This window comes from Alligator mississippiensis, chromosome 12, assembly GCF_030867095.1.
Source record: "Alligator mississippiensis isolate rAllMis1 chromosome 12, rAllMis1, whole genome shotgun sequence".
In the NCBI taxonomy this organism is placed as follows: domain Eukaryota; kingdom Metazoa; phylum Chordata; order Crocodylia; family Alligatoridae; genus Alligator; species Alligator mississippiensis.
Genome location: NC_081835.1, coordinates 45,601,203 through 45,618,013, shown reverse-complemented (window position 1 = coordinate 45,618,013; position 16,811 = coordinate 45,601,203). Strand labels below are relative to the sequence as shown.

Sequence of the window (16,811 nt, the reverse complement as noted above, 5' to 3'; positions counted from 1 at the left end):
CCTGTGGGTAAGAGGCATACATGCAAAATGCAAACAGTGCAAAGAAATGAAAGCCCTTGTTGCCCAAATGAAACATCAGCATAAGAAGTGCTCCTTCTCAGGAGGAAGCTGCTTTGAAGATGATGAATGGAACATGTCTGAACATGCAGAATCTCCAGGTTAGTAAACTTTCTTATTTCATACTTCTTTCTTAAGGACTACCTGTCTTCCCTGTCCATATCTTTTGGGTGGACTTCTGAAGTACTTGAATTCTCATAAAAACGTTTGAGCAAAAATATAGTTGGTACTTAATGCAACCATCATATTTTTTAAGCAGTTATGATATAAAATAATGGCTGAAATAGGCAGGTCTTCCTTTTACAGTTTCACTTCTAAAGTAGTACTGAGTGCAATGAGTAATACTAAATGAGCAGTACTCCATTCGTCACATAAGGATTCTGACTATCCATCTTCAACATCATAACCACTGTCTACAGAGTTATCTGCAAATGATACTAGTGTTCCAGTCAAACGTATATCACACAGCATAACACCTGTAGCTAAAAGAAAAAAAAATCCGTCATCCAGAAACAACCATAATTAAGTTGGTAATAAGAACCAGCATATGGTTCTTGGTAATTGATGAAAAAGTTGCTCAGTTTGTTTATGCAACAAACTCTCCTTCCTGTATGGTTGACAACACATTTTACTGACACAGTTCAGTCATTTCAACAAGGAGACAGTCCACCAGACAGCAGATATATCCGGCAAATTGCTGGATAAAGCATATGAGAAAGAAGTTGAACAGTGTGCAAAAAGTCTACAGAGGAAAAATTTTAACATAACTCTTGATGGGTAGAGCAATGTCCACAATGATCCAGTAATATGTGCTCATGTGACAAGAGAAGGCGGCACTATCTACCTTACAGAAACAATTGATACATCAGCAAATGCACACACAGTAGAATACATGCAAGACGTAGCAGTAAAACCTTTAACAAACTGTAAAAAAAATTCAAATGTCTAGTAAACAGCTTTGTCTCAGACAATGCTGCACATATATCAAAGATGAGAAGAAATCTAGAAGAAAAGTGAAGAAAGCCCCAAACCAATGACATATGGCTGCAGTGCTTTGCACCTCTTAGCCAAAGACTTCAGTGCTCCAGAAATGAAGGCTAATGTTGTTGAAATTGCAAAATATTCTGTAACAACCACTTTGTAGCAGCTGCTCTGAAGAAACCAGGAGGAACCAAACTTAACTCTCCCACAAGACATGTGACGGAACTCAATAGCGGACTGTTTTGAGTGATATATTGAGAACTGACCCAATCTGATGACAATTTGTAAACAAAATCACGACAAAATAGACAGAACTATAAGAGCCAAAGTTCTCAATGTTGGGCCTAAGAAAAACGTAGAATGTATGCTGACTATCCCGAAGCCTATTTCCAAACCCTTGTACAAACTGCAGGGACATCACTGTTTTATTGCTGATGCTGTTGAAATTTGGAAGAAACAGAGTGAGACCTTGAAAAGAGAAATACGCAATGACAGAGTTAAATTACAGGCATTAAAAAAACAAATGGATCAAGTACTATCTCCAGCTCATTTTCTTGCCAATATTCTCAATACTCAGTACCAGAGTCAATCCTTAACAGTGAAAGAAGAGGAGTTGGCTATGACACGGGCATCCAGCAATCATCCCTGAATAATACCAACTATAATAAGTTTCAGAGCTAAGGGTGAACCATTCAAGAAATATATGTTTGCTGATGAGTTTTAAAGAAAGCTACACTAGTGACCTGTGGAAGTCACTTAAGCACCTGGATCCAGAGACTACTGAAGTGATAATTCAGTTTTCTCTAGCAGGTGTAGAAAGAATATTTTCTTCCTTTGGGTTGATCTAATAAAAATACCAGATTCACCCAAGGAACCTTGTCTGCCTTCTTCCTTTGGACGCATTCGTTCTAAATTAAGAAATCGCTTGGGAACTGAAAGAGTAGGAAAGCTTGTCTTTCTTTTCCAGTCTATGAATAACAGGAAGAGGAAGTTGAAGACTGAGTTTTCTGCATGACCTTGTATTTTAAGTTTCTCACGCTGACCTGGCTGAAATAATCTACTTTTGTTAAAAACACATTTCACATTTGTAACTAAAATAGTTAGTAATTCAAAAAAATACAGAAGCTTATTTTATTAAAATAATCATACGTGCTGCTTGTTGTTGAAGAAAAATATCCAAAATACATAAGCTTGTTGTTTTAGATAAATAAAACAATTTAAATGTCGTGTTTTGTGACAGTTGTTGCTGTCCTCCTAATACGCGACAAAAATATCCCCAAAATATCCATGATTAATTTAGTGAATTGGAGATAGTTCACCCCCCAGTGACTTCACAACCATCTGCTTCAATTAGTTTTGGTAAATAAAATAACCAAATCATAATTCAGTTTTCTGATGTCGCTGAAAAATTAATCAGAAAAAATATCAAAATAAATCACTACTTTAAAATGTATAGTGTTTACCTTCTAAAAATGAAACCTCCATCTATCTCTGAGTTGTGAATAATATTTATTAAAGTTATATCAAGCAACAAGAATGCACTTTTTATAGAAAACAATAATTAAATCTAGGCTTCCTGACCAGTGATTTAAATCAAATCTATCTTGGATGAGGGTAACATTAGGAATGTGGATAGTTTCTGCAGACTAGCTGATGTGCAGTAAAGACCCAAATCAATGTTAACATACTAATTTGCTCATTTTCCACAGTGTGACACTAGACAAGTAGCCCAGGCATGAAGACTGGAACTGGGAGCTAGTGGGGCAGGGTAAGACAAATAGGCAGAAGGTAGAAACTGGAACTAGCTGAGTAAGGAGACAAAGAATGGGATAAGATGCTTGAGGTGTGGAGACAGGGACTTATTAGAGAAGAAAAACAGAAAGGAAACAGATGAGATAGAAACAAGGATAATGGCAGGGTAACATTTACAGGCAATGGATAGTGTCCTCTAGTCTAAAGCATACTTCCCCTGCAGAGGGTGGAATAACACTGAAGATTCCCAACTCTCCCCAACTGTCAGCAAATACCTGTGGAACATACTGTCAAATTGTCCTGGCTCCTCTCTAGAGCTGGCATAAACAGAGCATGAAATCCAAAACTTCTTTTAGTTAGTTATTCTTTTTGCATAAGGGCGATGTGGGTCTGTGTGGTAGGTAAATTGTTTCTACCCTGCTAGTGACCTATGTGAATGTTAGTGATACCACATGAACAAATTTCCGTTTTCTTCATTATATAGTTTCTAAAGACCTAGGATATTACACATACACACACCCTACATTAAAACAAAATTTCTAGCACTTCAAAATTAGGGGTTGCCAGAACTAAAGTTACTTGCACAATCTTAATTCAGCTCCCTGTGTACACAAATCGAGATGATAAATTTAATTATATTATCACATACCAGTAATATTTTTTCTACAGGCACCCTGCTTTATTCAGTGTAAAGGATATTTTTTTCCTCTGACAATTAGCCTGGGTTGTACAGAAAACTAAGTTATTGACAAAGTTTCCAGTCCTATTTGTTGCAGCATTTAAAAGATGTGCCGTGATTAATGCAGGGGACTGTAGGAGAAGAAAGACTCTACTGGCTAAGATAGTTGATCACCGCCCTGAAAAACTAGATGCGATTCCTGCCTCTCCCCCAGAACTCCTGTGTGATAGGCTACTCCCTTTCCACAGGCAGTCACTAACGCTATAAATAGATGCCCATTTGTTGTGGGACATGCTGTGCCACAATCTGTCCTGCAATGGAGACCCACAACAAAGGATGGTTAAAGACCACACAGTGATGGTTAAAGATTCACCTTCCAAAACCAATGCTAATTTCACTAAACATCTCCTTTCCCTGCCTTGGGGCCTTTTAACAACTCACACCCACAAGTGGAAGACAGGGAAGTGGGCCATAGTGAGGTATTTTCCCAAGCAGTTCCAGCACCATCCCAAACTGCAATTCTCCAAACTAAGTGCCCCTAAACCATCCACAACAAGAACCTGCCACTTACCATCCCCCGGATCTGTCTTGACATGGGTCCAAGTTGGGACACGGCTGAGGAACACTGGGTGGTAGTAATATCAGGGAGCTCCAGGTCCTTGCTGTCCAAGCCTGGGTCCACTTCAAAATTTGCATGTCTTTGGCAGCTGGCCAGTCACAGAAGAACTGACTGGAAGTCTCCAATCTGGCTCATTGCCCAGATTGCTGTGCTGGCCTGTGGGGGATGTGTGTCCTCACCTGCAGTTGCTTTGGAGTCCTTGGCTCCTGGATGGCAGTGTGGGCTGCCAGGTCCCACAATATTTTTAGACCCAACCATGTTGTTCACCATGAAGATACAAGAAAGAATTATTGCACAGTGGGTGCATAGAACCCTGTGTGCATGTGATGTGGTTGCTATCCCACGTCTCTGTGAATTGCTACCTCAGTACCTTACACTTCAAGTGCCACTGGGTCCAGTCATGGTCATGACTCCAGGCTGCCATTTTCTTGGCAATCTGCTGACAGACCATCTTGTTTCAATGGCTTGATCACAGACCCACTGATTCTTGTTTGCACCCTAGATGATGACAGCAACCACCCCATCCTTGGTTCAGCTGCTGCAGCACTTACTGGGGGACTATAGTGGAAGAAGGGTGGATTAGTGTGTGGGGGTACAGTAGTCCTGGATGCATCTGAAGGGTTCTAGAGATTCCAACCGGGGGAGGAACTTATATTTGTAAGTCGTGGATGAGTCTGATGGGTCCTGGAGGTTCCCAGTAGTTGGTGTTCCCCTGCTGGTTTTGGGAGTGTGGTGATCACAACAGCTGGCAAATCACCATACAGGGCAGTAAATACCTGAGGGCAGCCACCTACAGCCTAACACCTCTAGGCAGTAGAGTTCTGCAATCAGTGTCAGAGTGGTTGGACAAAGTTCCAGAGGGACCAGAATTGGGACTAAATTGGTGCATTGTGGGATGCGTGGAGGACTGCTGGTCCACTAGTCCTATGACAATATTACTGGAAAATTGTACAGATGTCTGTCATGATAATGTGGGACAAACTGTTAGCAAGTCTTCTTGTGCAAAGAGTTTGGAGGATCTGTCATGTGACAAGTGGCAAGGATGCCTATATGCTTGTGCTTTGTCCTTGTAAGGCCTTTGCACTGCAGCCAGACAGCTAGGTCAGCGACACTCAAGCTGAACCTCAGCCTGCTGATTGGCCCTAGGACTGCTTTTATGAAGCCCTTGCAGCACCTGGCCCCGCTGCTGCACAACAAACTGGTTTCGGACTGCAAGTATCTCTAGCCCATGCAACTTCCCTGGTACCTGCTCCCATATTCCTACCTGTATACCCAGTCCTTGAACTTCAGAACCCCAATTCTGATCTTGGCTCATGTCCTGACATCTACTTCTGGTAACCCCTCTGGCTCAGCATATGAACCCCAGCTGGTCTTTGGCTTCCTCCTGACTACAGGTGCTGGTAACACCTCCTAGCTCTAACCACTTGGCATAACACTTTTGTTGACTTGGCAGTCCTGCATTAAAATATTTTCTACTTGACAAAATCAACATCTGTTCACAGCTTAATAAAGTAATCTCTATTTAAGTTCAAAGCAAGTCAGGCATTTATGTGCTAGATAATGCTAAGTACTTAGAAAATCAACTTCTGGTTGTCTCAAAGAAAGCATCTATCATGTGCAAAGTTTCAAAGTACAGCACCTCAGCCTATCAGCACTGCCACTCTTCTCAACTTGCTACGCTGTAGCTAGTCAACCAGGGTGGGCAGGGCTGGCCTGAAGCCTTCAGTAGGGCCTAACTCCCTGTCACTGGAGTAGTCAAACAGGGCCAGCTGACCCTCCACTTTCCTCATATAAACAACTGATCCAGAACAGGAAGTATCTGGACAACAGGACTTAACCTCATCCTGGACCACTTTGCTGTTCCCTCTGTATTGCTCTCCAACTCCACTCTCTCCTTTATCTCCCAGCTTCTTAACCTGGTTTGCTCTCTGACTGCTCTCTGCCAGATCTCCCAGCTTCTTGACTCTACTTGTTGCTAGACATCGTTCTCAGACTCACCTCCTGACTTCATGACCCAGTTTGTCCCTGAATTCTTCTTGTTCTTCCTGACCCTGGTCAACACCTCAATCCCCAAGTGTCCCCAGACCTGACTGCCCATGACCCAACATGACAGCACCCACAATTAAATAGATCTTTTTTCCTTAATCTCTCTATGCTTCAATTCCTCTTTAATATAATAGAGATATCAGCCCTACCCTTACAAGTGTTATGAAAATAAATTAATTTGTTTACAAAGCACTCAGATACTGCAATGGTGAACAGAACAGAATACCTTATGAGAAAAATCAATAATTCTCTCTCAATGAAGGGTTTGTACACTGTGCAATATAATGCATGAAACCACAAAACAAATGAACAAATTAAGAGAAAACAAGAAACTCATTAAGTTAGCACCATCCTTCTTCTGGGCATAGTCCCTGTTCCAGTCTGTGCATCTTCCCACCTCCATCTTCAACTCCAATTTTATCCCATCATTCCTTCTACTCCTCTCTCCCACCCTTCCCACATCTTGTTTCTGAATCTCTCCCTGCTCCTCAACTTTCTACATATAAATCTCTAATTCTTCTTTTTCTCTACATTTCACACTGCTCTGCTTGGATACCAGCAGAGACTCAGTGAGAGCAAAAAGCAGTATCTTGCTAAACTTATTTCTGATGCCACAGTGTTTCCTTCCCCTTCTTCTCTCGTGCACAGAGTCAGGAATAGCAAGTACAGCCCCTGCAGTCTTTGGATAGAGCGTACTGAAGCTGCTCTGTGGGGATGGTACATGTACAAACTGATTGGCAGACATAAAACATATCCAGATAGAGAATGCTCAATGCAGACAGTAATCCTGATAGCCTTTAACAAGCCTCTCACAATCATGAATGAACTGTAATTTTCAGAGGCTTGTAACTTGACCCAAATTTTAATGGGCCCCCAGCTGACCCCTCTGACAGATTTTAGGTCCATTATACAAAGCAAGACGATCCTAGAATTTTTCAACAAAATCTAAGGATCTTATTCAATACGGACACAACAGGATTCCCCCCTTCCCCTTGTTGTAGCAAATGACATCTAAATACAGGTATAAATTACCCATACAAAAAACCATTAAAATAAAATACCAGTTGGTCTCTCCCTCTCTCCCTGCACATGCACACGCACGCGCACACAATCTTACATGGCTAACCCAGAAAGAAGTAATCCATACAGGCAGTAAATCTAGCAACAGGTACCCTTTTAATCATACAGAAATATGGGAAAGGAAAAAATGCTGCTTGGATTTCTTTTGGTTTATGAAGCCTTTTTCTGGAGTCCTGTGCTGGTTACCTAGGAAACCGTGGTAGGTTTGAATGGCTCTTGTGTAAGAATTGTGAATACAAATTCTAACAGAAGATTTACCAATAAAATGTACAAATAAGAAGAGATACTAAAAATGTACAGATTTTTTATTAAAACCGAAGTAGAGTTAACGTTATGCAGGTTTTATTTCTTTTAAAGGACTACTACTCAATACATTTTAAAGTTACCTTGAAAATGTATTAAAACCATAAAAGAATAGCTTATCTCTGTGTATATATACACACACATCCTTAAATATATATGCACATAAAATTCACTTGATAGCAAACAAAGCCCTCCTAGTAAAATACTGGGATTGACCAAAAGTAATCAAATCTAAATCAAAATCAAAATCAAATACAAATCCACTGAATACAGAACCATACAATACCCTGCTTTCCCTTAGATGCATTTAAAAATATATTTTTTTAAATACACTTTATCAAAATAAGATAGATATAAATAGGTACACAGATATAGATATGTACACAGATATCTTATAAGTGAATTCCTTTCAATTTATTTCCTTAAAAATACAGAATCAAGAAGGGCATAATGATCTTTTTTGGCTTTTTTGTGGGACAAAAAAATTCAAACGGATGCAGCCCACATGCATAAATGTGGAGAGGGCCTCTGCACTGTTGGATGACTAGAACAATGGTTATCAATTCAGGGAATTCAATCCAACCCCCTCCTATGCTAAAACAGATTTTAAAACATAGAACTTTAACTGAGAAGAAAAATGTGGGTTTTCAGGGATGTACAGCACCATCGCCCTGAAATAATCTTTAAAAATAGAAAATGGGGCTCACACTTACCTTTACATTGGGCTTCTTAATAGAAACACCTCTGTACCAGCCTGAAACGGAACAAAATATAGTGTATTTAATTGTGGCATTTCCTTTCTATATACCAAAATAATTTGACTGTAACTAGCAACAGTATATAAATGATGAGGTCATCTCTGAAATAGCCTATTCAGCTTGTACAGATTCTAAACTCTTGCAAGATGTTTATTCTGCAGTACCAATAGGTCATTAAGAATGTGATACTCATGCTTATTCCTATTAGCGATAAAAATAGTTTAGCATTCTAAGACACTTTAAAATACTTGCAATTATTGACAGCTGTGGTGAGCGCACATACAAGACTTTCCTAAGTTTTTAGGTTTACAAAAAAAAAAATAATAAAAATCAAAGAGAATACATTCAAATACATTTCGACATTTCTACATTCTGTAGATACTACATACAGTCTAGAAAGCAAACATGTAGAAAGGATTTACATGGTGTAAACAATGTCCCATTATATTTTCTCTGGTATGGGTGCATGGCAATTTAAAGTATTTATGTCAAGCTAAGCCACAAATAGTAACACGAATGCCGAAAGATATAATAACTTAGATAAGAGGAGTAAACAAGGGCCCCTGTACTAAAAGACTGGGATTATGCGTGCAGGTGTCCAGGGCTAGGGACAGAAGTTACACATACACCAGTTTAAGTGAACAGAAACTGGTTTAAACCTACAACAGAACAAAAGTTCAGTCAGTGCACATAAACCAGTTTCAAAATGGCTTAAATTGGTCTAAGATAAGCCTGGTTGAATGTAGCATCAGACTTAACTGATTTGGGTCAAACCAGTTTATGAAACTTCTGTCCCAGACCCCTTCCTGGCTCCAGTTAAATCACAGTTCCCCAGCATCCCAGCATGCTTTCGAGCCCTGGGCTGGACTGGGCCATGCTGTCTGCTCCAGAAAGGCGGGTTGGCCCCGCCTCTGTCTCCCTAGCTGGATCAGTGAGAGCTGGCAGACAAGGGAGTGGGGGGAGCAAGCCTGGCTGGGGATGCAAGTGTGGACTACCTAGCCCTGTCTCCTGCTACAATATCTAAAGGGTTGCAAGAGGAACTAGCTAGCTCCAGTCAGTATTCTAATAATAGCTTGGAGTACAAGACAAAGGACTGGATTACATTCCTCACAAATTACATATGCTTCACCAAGAGCCTGATTTCTCTTGCCTTTTACAGATAAAATTAATTTCACTATGTAATCCAAGCATGCATCCAAAACTGACATAGGAAAAACCAAAACTGACAGCATGTGCAACTGAGAATCAGTGTGCACAACACAAAGGACAAATGCTGGGCTCAAGCTACTGCAGGAAAAGGAAAAATCATAGCAGAAAGTTCTATCATCTAGTGAATAAGAAATATATCTTTCACACTTTTATAGAAATCATACATTTAGTATGCTAACACTCCAAATATGTTAAGATTTTACACACACACACACCCCGATTAAAAATGTTGGTATACAACTAAATACATTTTTACAGCAGATTTAGTACATATATTTCCTAGCTACACAAACATACATACACATACATTTTATATAACTTTTATTTATTTATATGCGCGCGCACACACACACACACAGTTTGTGTATATAGATAGTTTATGTAGCTGAGAAATATATGTACTAAATCTACTGTAAAAAATGCATTTAGTTGTAAACCAACAGTTTAATTGTTGCATCTACCAATGACTATACATACACCTTTCTTTTTTTTCTTTTCTTTTTTTTTTTTTAAAGAAGGGCTTGTGTGGCTTGCTGATTTAAATCATGATTTATATCAACTTGATTTAAATCAATCCACCCTGGAGCCATGTTATGCTTCAACAACACACTCCATAACTTAGGTTAGGATTTCTTTTATATCTACTCTTAATTCTGATTTTCCTGTGCTTGATTTCAGGATAATTACTCTTTTTTTTAACCCTTAAGTTAAATAATACTGTACTTACTCTAATACAAGATGAGGTTCCTCTGTACCTCCCCCTCTCCCCAGTTACCACGGGGGAAAAAAAGTCTCCTTTTCTTATATTTGCATACAAGGAAACCTCACTAAATACACTGTCTATCTTTGAACTGCTAAATGCAGCACGTGATCTGTAATGGAAACCAACTATCGTAGAATCATAGAAGTATGGTTGGAAGGGACCTTGTAGATCTTCAAGTCCGACCCCCTGCCTGGGCAGGAGAGAAACTGGGCTCAAGTGACCCCAGCCATGTAGGCATTGAGCCACTTCTTAAAGACCCCCAGGGTAGGAGCCAGCACCACTTCCCTTGGAAGTTGGTTCCAGATCCTTGCCGCCCTGACTGTGAAGTAGTTCCTACGGATGTCTAATCTAAACCTACCCTCCAACAACTTGTGGCCATTATTTCTTGTTATCCCGGGGGGCACTGGGGGAAACAAGGTCTCCCCCAAACCCTTCTGGTCCCCCCTAGTAAGTTTACAGACGGCCACAAGGTCCCCCCCCAGCCTTCTCTTATGAAGGCTGAACAGGTTCCGGTCCCATAGCCTCTCATTGTAGGGTCTGCCCTGCTGTCCCTGGATCATGTGGGTGGCCCTCCTCTGGACCCTCTCAATGTTGTCCACATCCCTCTTGAAGTGGGGTGCCCAGAACTGGACACAGTACTCCAGCTGTGGCCTGACCAGTGTCGCGTAGAGGGGGAGGATTACCTCCTTGGCCCTACTTAGTTTCATAGTTTCATAGTAGCTAGGGTCACGAGGGACCTAAACAGATCATCTAGCCTGAACCCCTGCCACAGGCAGGAATGAATGCTGGGTTCACAAGACCCCAGACAGGTGATCGTCCAACCTCCTCTTGAATTTGCCCAAGGGAAGGGCAAGGACCACTTCCCTGGGAAGTTGGTTCCAGATTTTGGCCACCCTAACTGTAAAATATTGCCTTCTGATCTCCAACCTAAACCTGTTCTCCATCAGCTTATGACCATTGTTCCTCATCACCCCAGGTGGTGCTGGGGAGAAAAGAGCTCTACCTATTTGCTGTTGATCTCCCCTAATGGTTTGTAAGCAGCCACCAGGTCCTGAGATCCCTTTCTGCCTCTGTACTTTCAAGAGGGGAACTCCCTATCCTGTATGTGTGCTGTGGATTCCTTCTCCCAAGGTGCAGCACCCTGCATTTGTCTACATTGAACCCCATCCTATTCTTGTCTGCCCACTTTTGTAGCCTGTCTAAATCTAGTTGCAGCCTCTCTCTCCCTTCAAGTATGTCCACCTTGCCCCACATCTTAGTGTCATCAGCAAACTTGGACAGCATGCTTTCCACCCCCTTGTCCAAGTCGCTGATGAAGATGTTAAACAGTGAGGGCCCGAGGACCGAGCCCTGGGGAACCCCACTGCTCGCATCTCGCCAGGCTGAGTACAACCCATCCACCACTACTCTCTGGGTGCACACCATCAGCCAATTTTTTTTCCCATCCAACTGTTCAGGCATCAATGCCACAGTCACTTAATTTATTGATGAGGATGGGGTGAGAGACAGTGTCAAAGGCCTTCTTAAAGTCTAGAAATACTATGTCCATGGTGACACCATCATCCAAGTATTTAGTTACTTGGTCATAAAAGGCAATCAGGTTGGTCAGGCAGGATCTACCTTTGGTGAACCCATGCTGGTTTCCCCTGAGCATGACCTCCCCTGCAGGCCCCCCACACATCTGCTCCTTGATGATTCTCTCCAAGATCTACCTGGTCACTGAGGTGAGGCTTACAGGCCTATAATTACTTGGGTCCTCCTTCCTCCCCTTCTTGAAAATAGGGACCACATTAGCCAGTTTCCAATCCCCCGGCACCTGGCCAGATGACCACAAATGCTCATATAGCTGGGCCACGGACTTTGCGATGCACCTGTGGATGCACCCCGGTTAGCCCTGCTGACCGCGACCTCGCATTGTCAGCTCATGTTCATTTTGGAGTCAATGATAACTCCAAGATCCCTTTCTGCCTCCATGCTCTCAAGAAGGGAGTTTCCCATCTTATAAGTGTGTTGCCGGTTACTACTGCCCAAGTGCAGCACCCTGCACTTGTCCATATTGAAACGCATCCTGTTTTTGTTAGCCCACCCTTGCAACCTATCCAGGTCTTTCTGCAGTCTTTCCCTCCCTGCTAGTGTGCCCACCTCACCCCAAATTTTGGTATCATCAGCAAATTTGAACAGGTTGCTTTTCACCCCGTTGTCCAAATCGCTGATGAAGAAATTCAACAGCGCGGGCCCAAGGACCAAGCCCCGGGGGACTCCGCTGCCCACTTCCCCCCAGGTCGAGTATGACCCATCCACCACCACCCTCTGAGTACAACCCTTCAGCCAATTAGCAATCCATCTGACTGTGTAGGCATCGATGCCACAGTCACCTAGTTTTTTTAACGAGGATGGGGTGAGAGACAGTGTCAAAGGCCTTGCTGAAGTCCAGAAAGACTACATCCACAGCGACACTTGCATCCAATGCTTTTGTGACCTGATCATAAAAGGCAATCAGGTTGGTCTGACATGACCTGCCCCTAATGAAACTGTGCTGGTTGCCCGTCAGCATTACCCCTGATGCCGGCCCATCACAGATGTGCTCCTTGATGATCTTCTCAAAGAGTTTCCCCAAGATTGAGGTAAGACTGATGGGCCTATAGTTGCCCGGGTCCTCCCTCCTCCCTTTCTTAAAGATGGGGGCCACATTGGCTATCTTCCAATCATCTGGCACCTGGCCCGAGCACCATGAGCGCTCGTAAAGCCGTGCCAAGGGCCCTGCAATAACCCCCTGCTAGCTCCCTCAACACGCTCAACGCAACTATGAAGCTGATTAAATAAAGCCAACACTGAGCATGACTATAAAACATATAGCTCGTATGGGGCAAACATGCTGATAGAAATCTATCACAAGGAATGGTTAGTGCAAACCATCTAAGGGCCCATTGAATGCAGTCCCCCTCAGCACTTTTTCTCCTAAGTCATGGTGAACCACCACACTGCATATATTTTTACTTTTGCTTCACTCCCACAGGCAAGCTGCACCTTTCTTCCCCATTTCCAATGATTCCTGTTTCTTCACCTGCCTTAAATGCCTGGCAAACATCATGAGAAGGAGCCCAAACAGTTTGCCAAGAATCCCTCTATCATCCCCTCTCATCCTGGCACATATGATCAGTGCGGCCCTGTGCCCCATTAAGTAAAGCTAGACCAGGTTGCCTTATGCCTCATCTGCATATAAATTTCTGGAAGATCCCAGGACACATGATAATGACGCCTGGTTCCAGTCATGAGTTAGGGGCTAATAGACACATGGAACCTTTGTGGGGGAGGTGGGAAGGGGAGGGGAAGGTATCTGGAGTACACACACATACTGAGCAGTGCTGAGCTATGGGATCACCAATGGCTTGAAATGCTGTTGACTCTGCTGGGGCCTAGCCTAATGAGCTTGATGATAAATCATGAGCCTTTGGCTTTGGACTAATATGCAAACAATGAAGAAAACTCTAGCTCAGAAAAAGAGATAGAGGCAGAACAGAGGGAACCATGAAAAACCTCAGAAATGGACCAGACAACTGGGTACTGACAGTATGCAAGAGGACCCTGGCATCACCCCACACTGCCTAGAAAAACAAATTCAAATCCCAGAGGGACTCCAGCAAGCTGGGGAAAAACCTGACCCTAAGTCCAAGCAAAGAGGCTAAAAAGCCAAAGAAATTAAAAAGGGAAGGCTATATCTGCACCACCCCCACCACCATTCCCACTGCTTTTATTGTGGGAATCTTAATAGCTTTAGTAAATGTGAGAAGCCTGCTAAAGAAAGTGAAATGGGACAAGATACAGCTATGCCTGCAGCAGCTACAAGAGATATTATCTGCCTCAAGGAATGTGGCTTGGCCAGTTCCAAAAACTATGCTTTATTTGAAAAATGCTGACCACACGGTCACTTCATATGGTTGGGATCAAATGACAAAAGACCAGTGGGATTGGCTATTCTGCTGAAAGGAGATAAAGTGAGACCCCATACAGCACAGAGATTATTGCGGGCATGCTATTACAAACCACCTTTGAAACAGAGGGAGGGAAATCTGACTTCCTAAATGTTTAGTTACTGGCCAATAAGGAAACAAGGAGGTGCACCTTCCTGGAAAATGTGATTGTGGCAATGCCCAGTACCCAGCCAATGGTGATAACAGGAGACTTCAACTGGGTCATCGATGTGAGACAGAATAAGCCCAGGACTGCAACCCAGAACTCCATCCATTTGCTCCCACTCCACCTAGACCCAGGCCAAATAAATGGGCAGAGTAGACACAGTACACAGTACCCAGCTCGTAACTCTCAAGCCCTGTCTTGACATGGACAGTGTCAATTTTTTGTTTTGTCTCACCTTATTCCAAAATTATCTCAGCTCAATAATTGTACAGTAACACAAAAAAGAGGGCGGGTGGTAACGCTTAAGCAGAATGTGTAAAATAGTAGTTTTTTAAATAAATGTTTGAGCATCAATAGAATCCCCATTCCCAAGCCCAACCCACTTTCTGGTAATTAGAATTTTCTTTCAGTTTAAACCTGCAGAGAAACTCATGAAGAATGGTCTTATAAGGGTCACTGCTTTCTTGTTCTAATGTGACGAAAGCAAAGAGCTACTCTTAACAAAGACAACCAATGCTTCCATTCCCCTGATATTTCTCCTTCTTAATAATGTAAAGGGGTTGATCATTTTCCTGAGGGTGGCTCGTCTTCAGTCTCATTGGAAATATTGAAAGGCAATGACTCTGTGCAGAAAACAAATATGAAAAATTCTAAGGTATGCTTAAAAATCACTTATGACCTCTAGCTCTAATATGAATCAATCATAACTCTATGGTTATTTCATGTATTCCCTGTAGAGAAACATAAAATTACAAGCGCCTCAATTATACATTTCTATACCTTAACCTTTTGTATTGCTGTGAGAAGCTTCAGTCGCTGATTCGATTCAGCAGAGATGCGGTCCAATTCAGCAGCCAAATCTCCAAATCTGAATAGAATCAGGAGACCTTTTAATCTCTCCAAATCAAATCAGAACCCTCTCAATCTATCTGGAGAGATTCAGAAAGATTTGGTAATTTGGACATAGACACAGCTTTAAATGTTTTTTCAAATACCTTAAGGTACCAGGCAGCTTGTGGATGGTGCAATGCTGGGACAGATAGAGTGTCTCACAGAAGCGTGGGGTGGGGGGGAGGGAGGGTCCCCAGCACACTCAGCAGCAGACCCGGAAGTGGACCAGAAACACTTCTGGGGCTACTGGGGAGCGTGCTGGGGGCCCCTGCGCCCCTCCCCCCCTGCAACTGGTGCCTCCTGGGTCTGGGGGAGGTACCTGGGCTCCCACTGCAGCTTTCCCACTGCGGGAAATGTGGGGCCCCTGCAAGATGCGCTGGGTAGTCTGGTGGTTACGCCAGAGGAGAAGGCAGACCTCTTTAACAAATTCTTCACCTCCGTTTTCTCGTGCAGGGACCAGGACTCCCCCACTATGTTACAAGAAGGACTCGAGGGGAATGCCTCAAGACCTAAGGTTGAGGAAGACCGAGTTAGAGTGCTGCTGGAGGGGCTGGATGTGTTCAAGTCAGCAGGTCCAGATGCTCTCCATCCCAGGGTGTTGAGGGAGCTAGCAGGGGTTATTGCAAGGCCCTTGGCACGACTTTACGAACACTCGTGGTGCTCGGGCCAGGTGCCAGACGATTGGAAGATGGCCAATGTGGTCCCCCCATCTTTAAAGAAGGGAGGACCCGGGCAACTATAGGCCCATCAGTCTTACCTCAATCCTGGGGAAACTCTTTGAGAAGATCATCAAGGAGCACATCTGTGATGGGCCGGCATTGGGGATGATGCTCAAGGGAAACCAGCACGGTTTCATTAGGGGCAGGTCATGTCAGACCAACCTGATTCCCTGTTACAATCAGGTCACAAAAGCATTGGATGCAGGTGTCCCCGTGGATGTAGTCTTTCTGGATTTCAGCAAGGCCTTTGACACTGTCGACCACCCCATCCTCATTAAATAACTAGGCGACTGTGGCATCGATGCCTACAGAGTCAGATGGATTGCTAATTGGCTGAAGGGTCATACTCAGAGGGTGGTGGTGGATGGGTCATACTCGACCTGGGGGGGAAGTGGGCAGTGGAGTCCCCCAGGGCTCGGTCCTTGGGCCCGCACTGTTCAATTTCTTTATCAGCGATTTGGACAATGGGGTGAAAAGCAACCTGTTCATATTTGCTGATGATACCAAAATTTGGGGTGAGGTGGGCATGCTAGTAGGGAGGGAAAGACTGCAGAAAGACCTGGATAGGTTGCAAGGGTGGGCTAACAAAAACAGGATGCGTTTCAATATGGACAAGTGCAGGGTGCTGCACTTGGGCAGTAGTAACCAGCAGCACACTTATAAGATGGGAAACTCCCTTCTTGAGAGCACGGAGGAAGAAAGGGATCTTGGAGTCATCACTGACTCCAAGATGAACATGGGCCGACAATGCGAGGTCACGGTCAGCAGGGCTAACCAGACCCTATCGTGCATCCACAGGTGCATCTCGAGTAGGGCC

At 43.2% G+C, this 16,811-nt stretch overlaps 1 protein-coding gene across 8 annotated transcripts in view; it reads right to left on the bottom strand.

Annotated features, from left to right (window-relative positions):
- The window catches only part of DOCK3 (dedicator of cytokinesis 3), a 664,549-nt gene that overhangs the window by 559,714 nt on the left and 88,024 nt on the right, over window positions 1–16,811 (bottom strand). For all 8 annotated transcript variants that reach the window (XM_059715389.1, XM_059715393.1, XM_059715390.1 and 5 more), the window contains exon 3: window positions 8,231–8,271. In XM_059715389.1, the coding sequence (XP_059571372.1) occupies window positions 8,231–8,271 (41 nt within the window). The remainder of the gene's footprint in view (window positions 1–8,230; window positions 8,272–16,811) is intronic.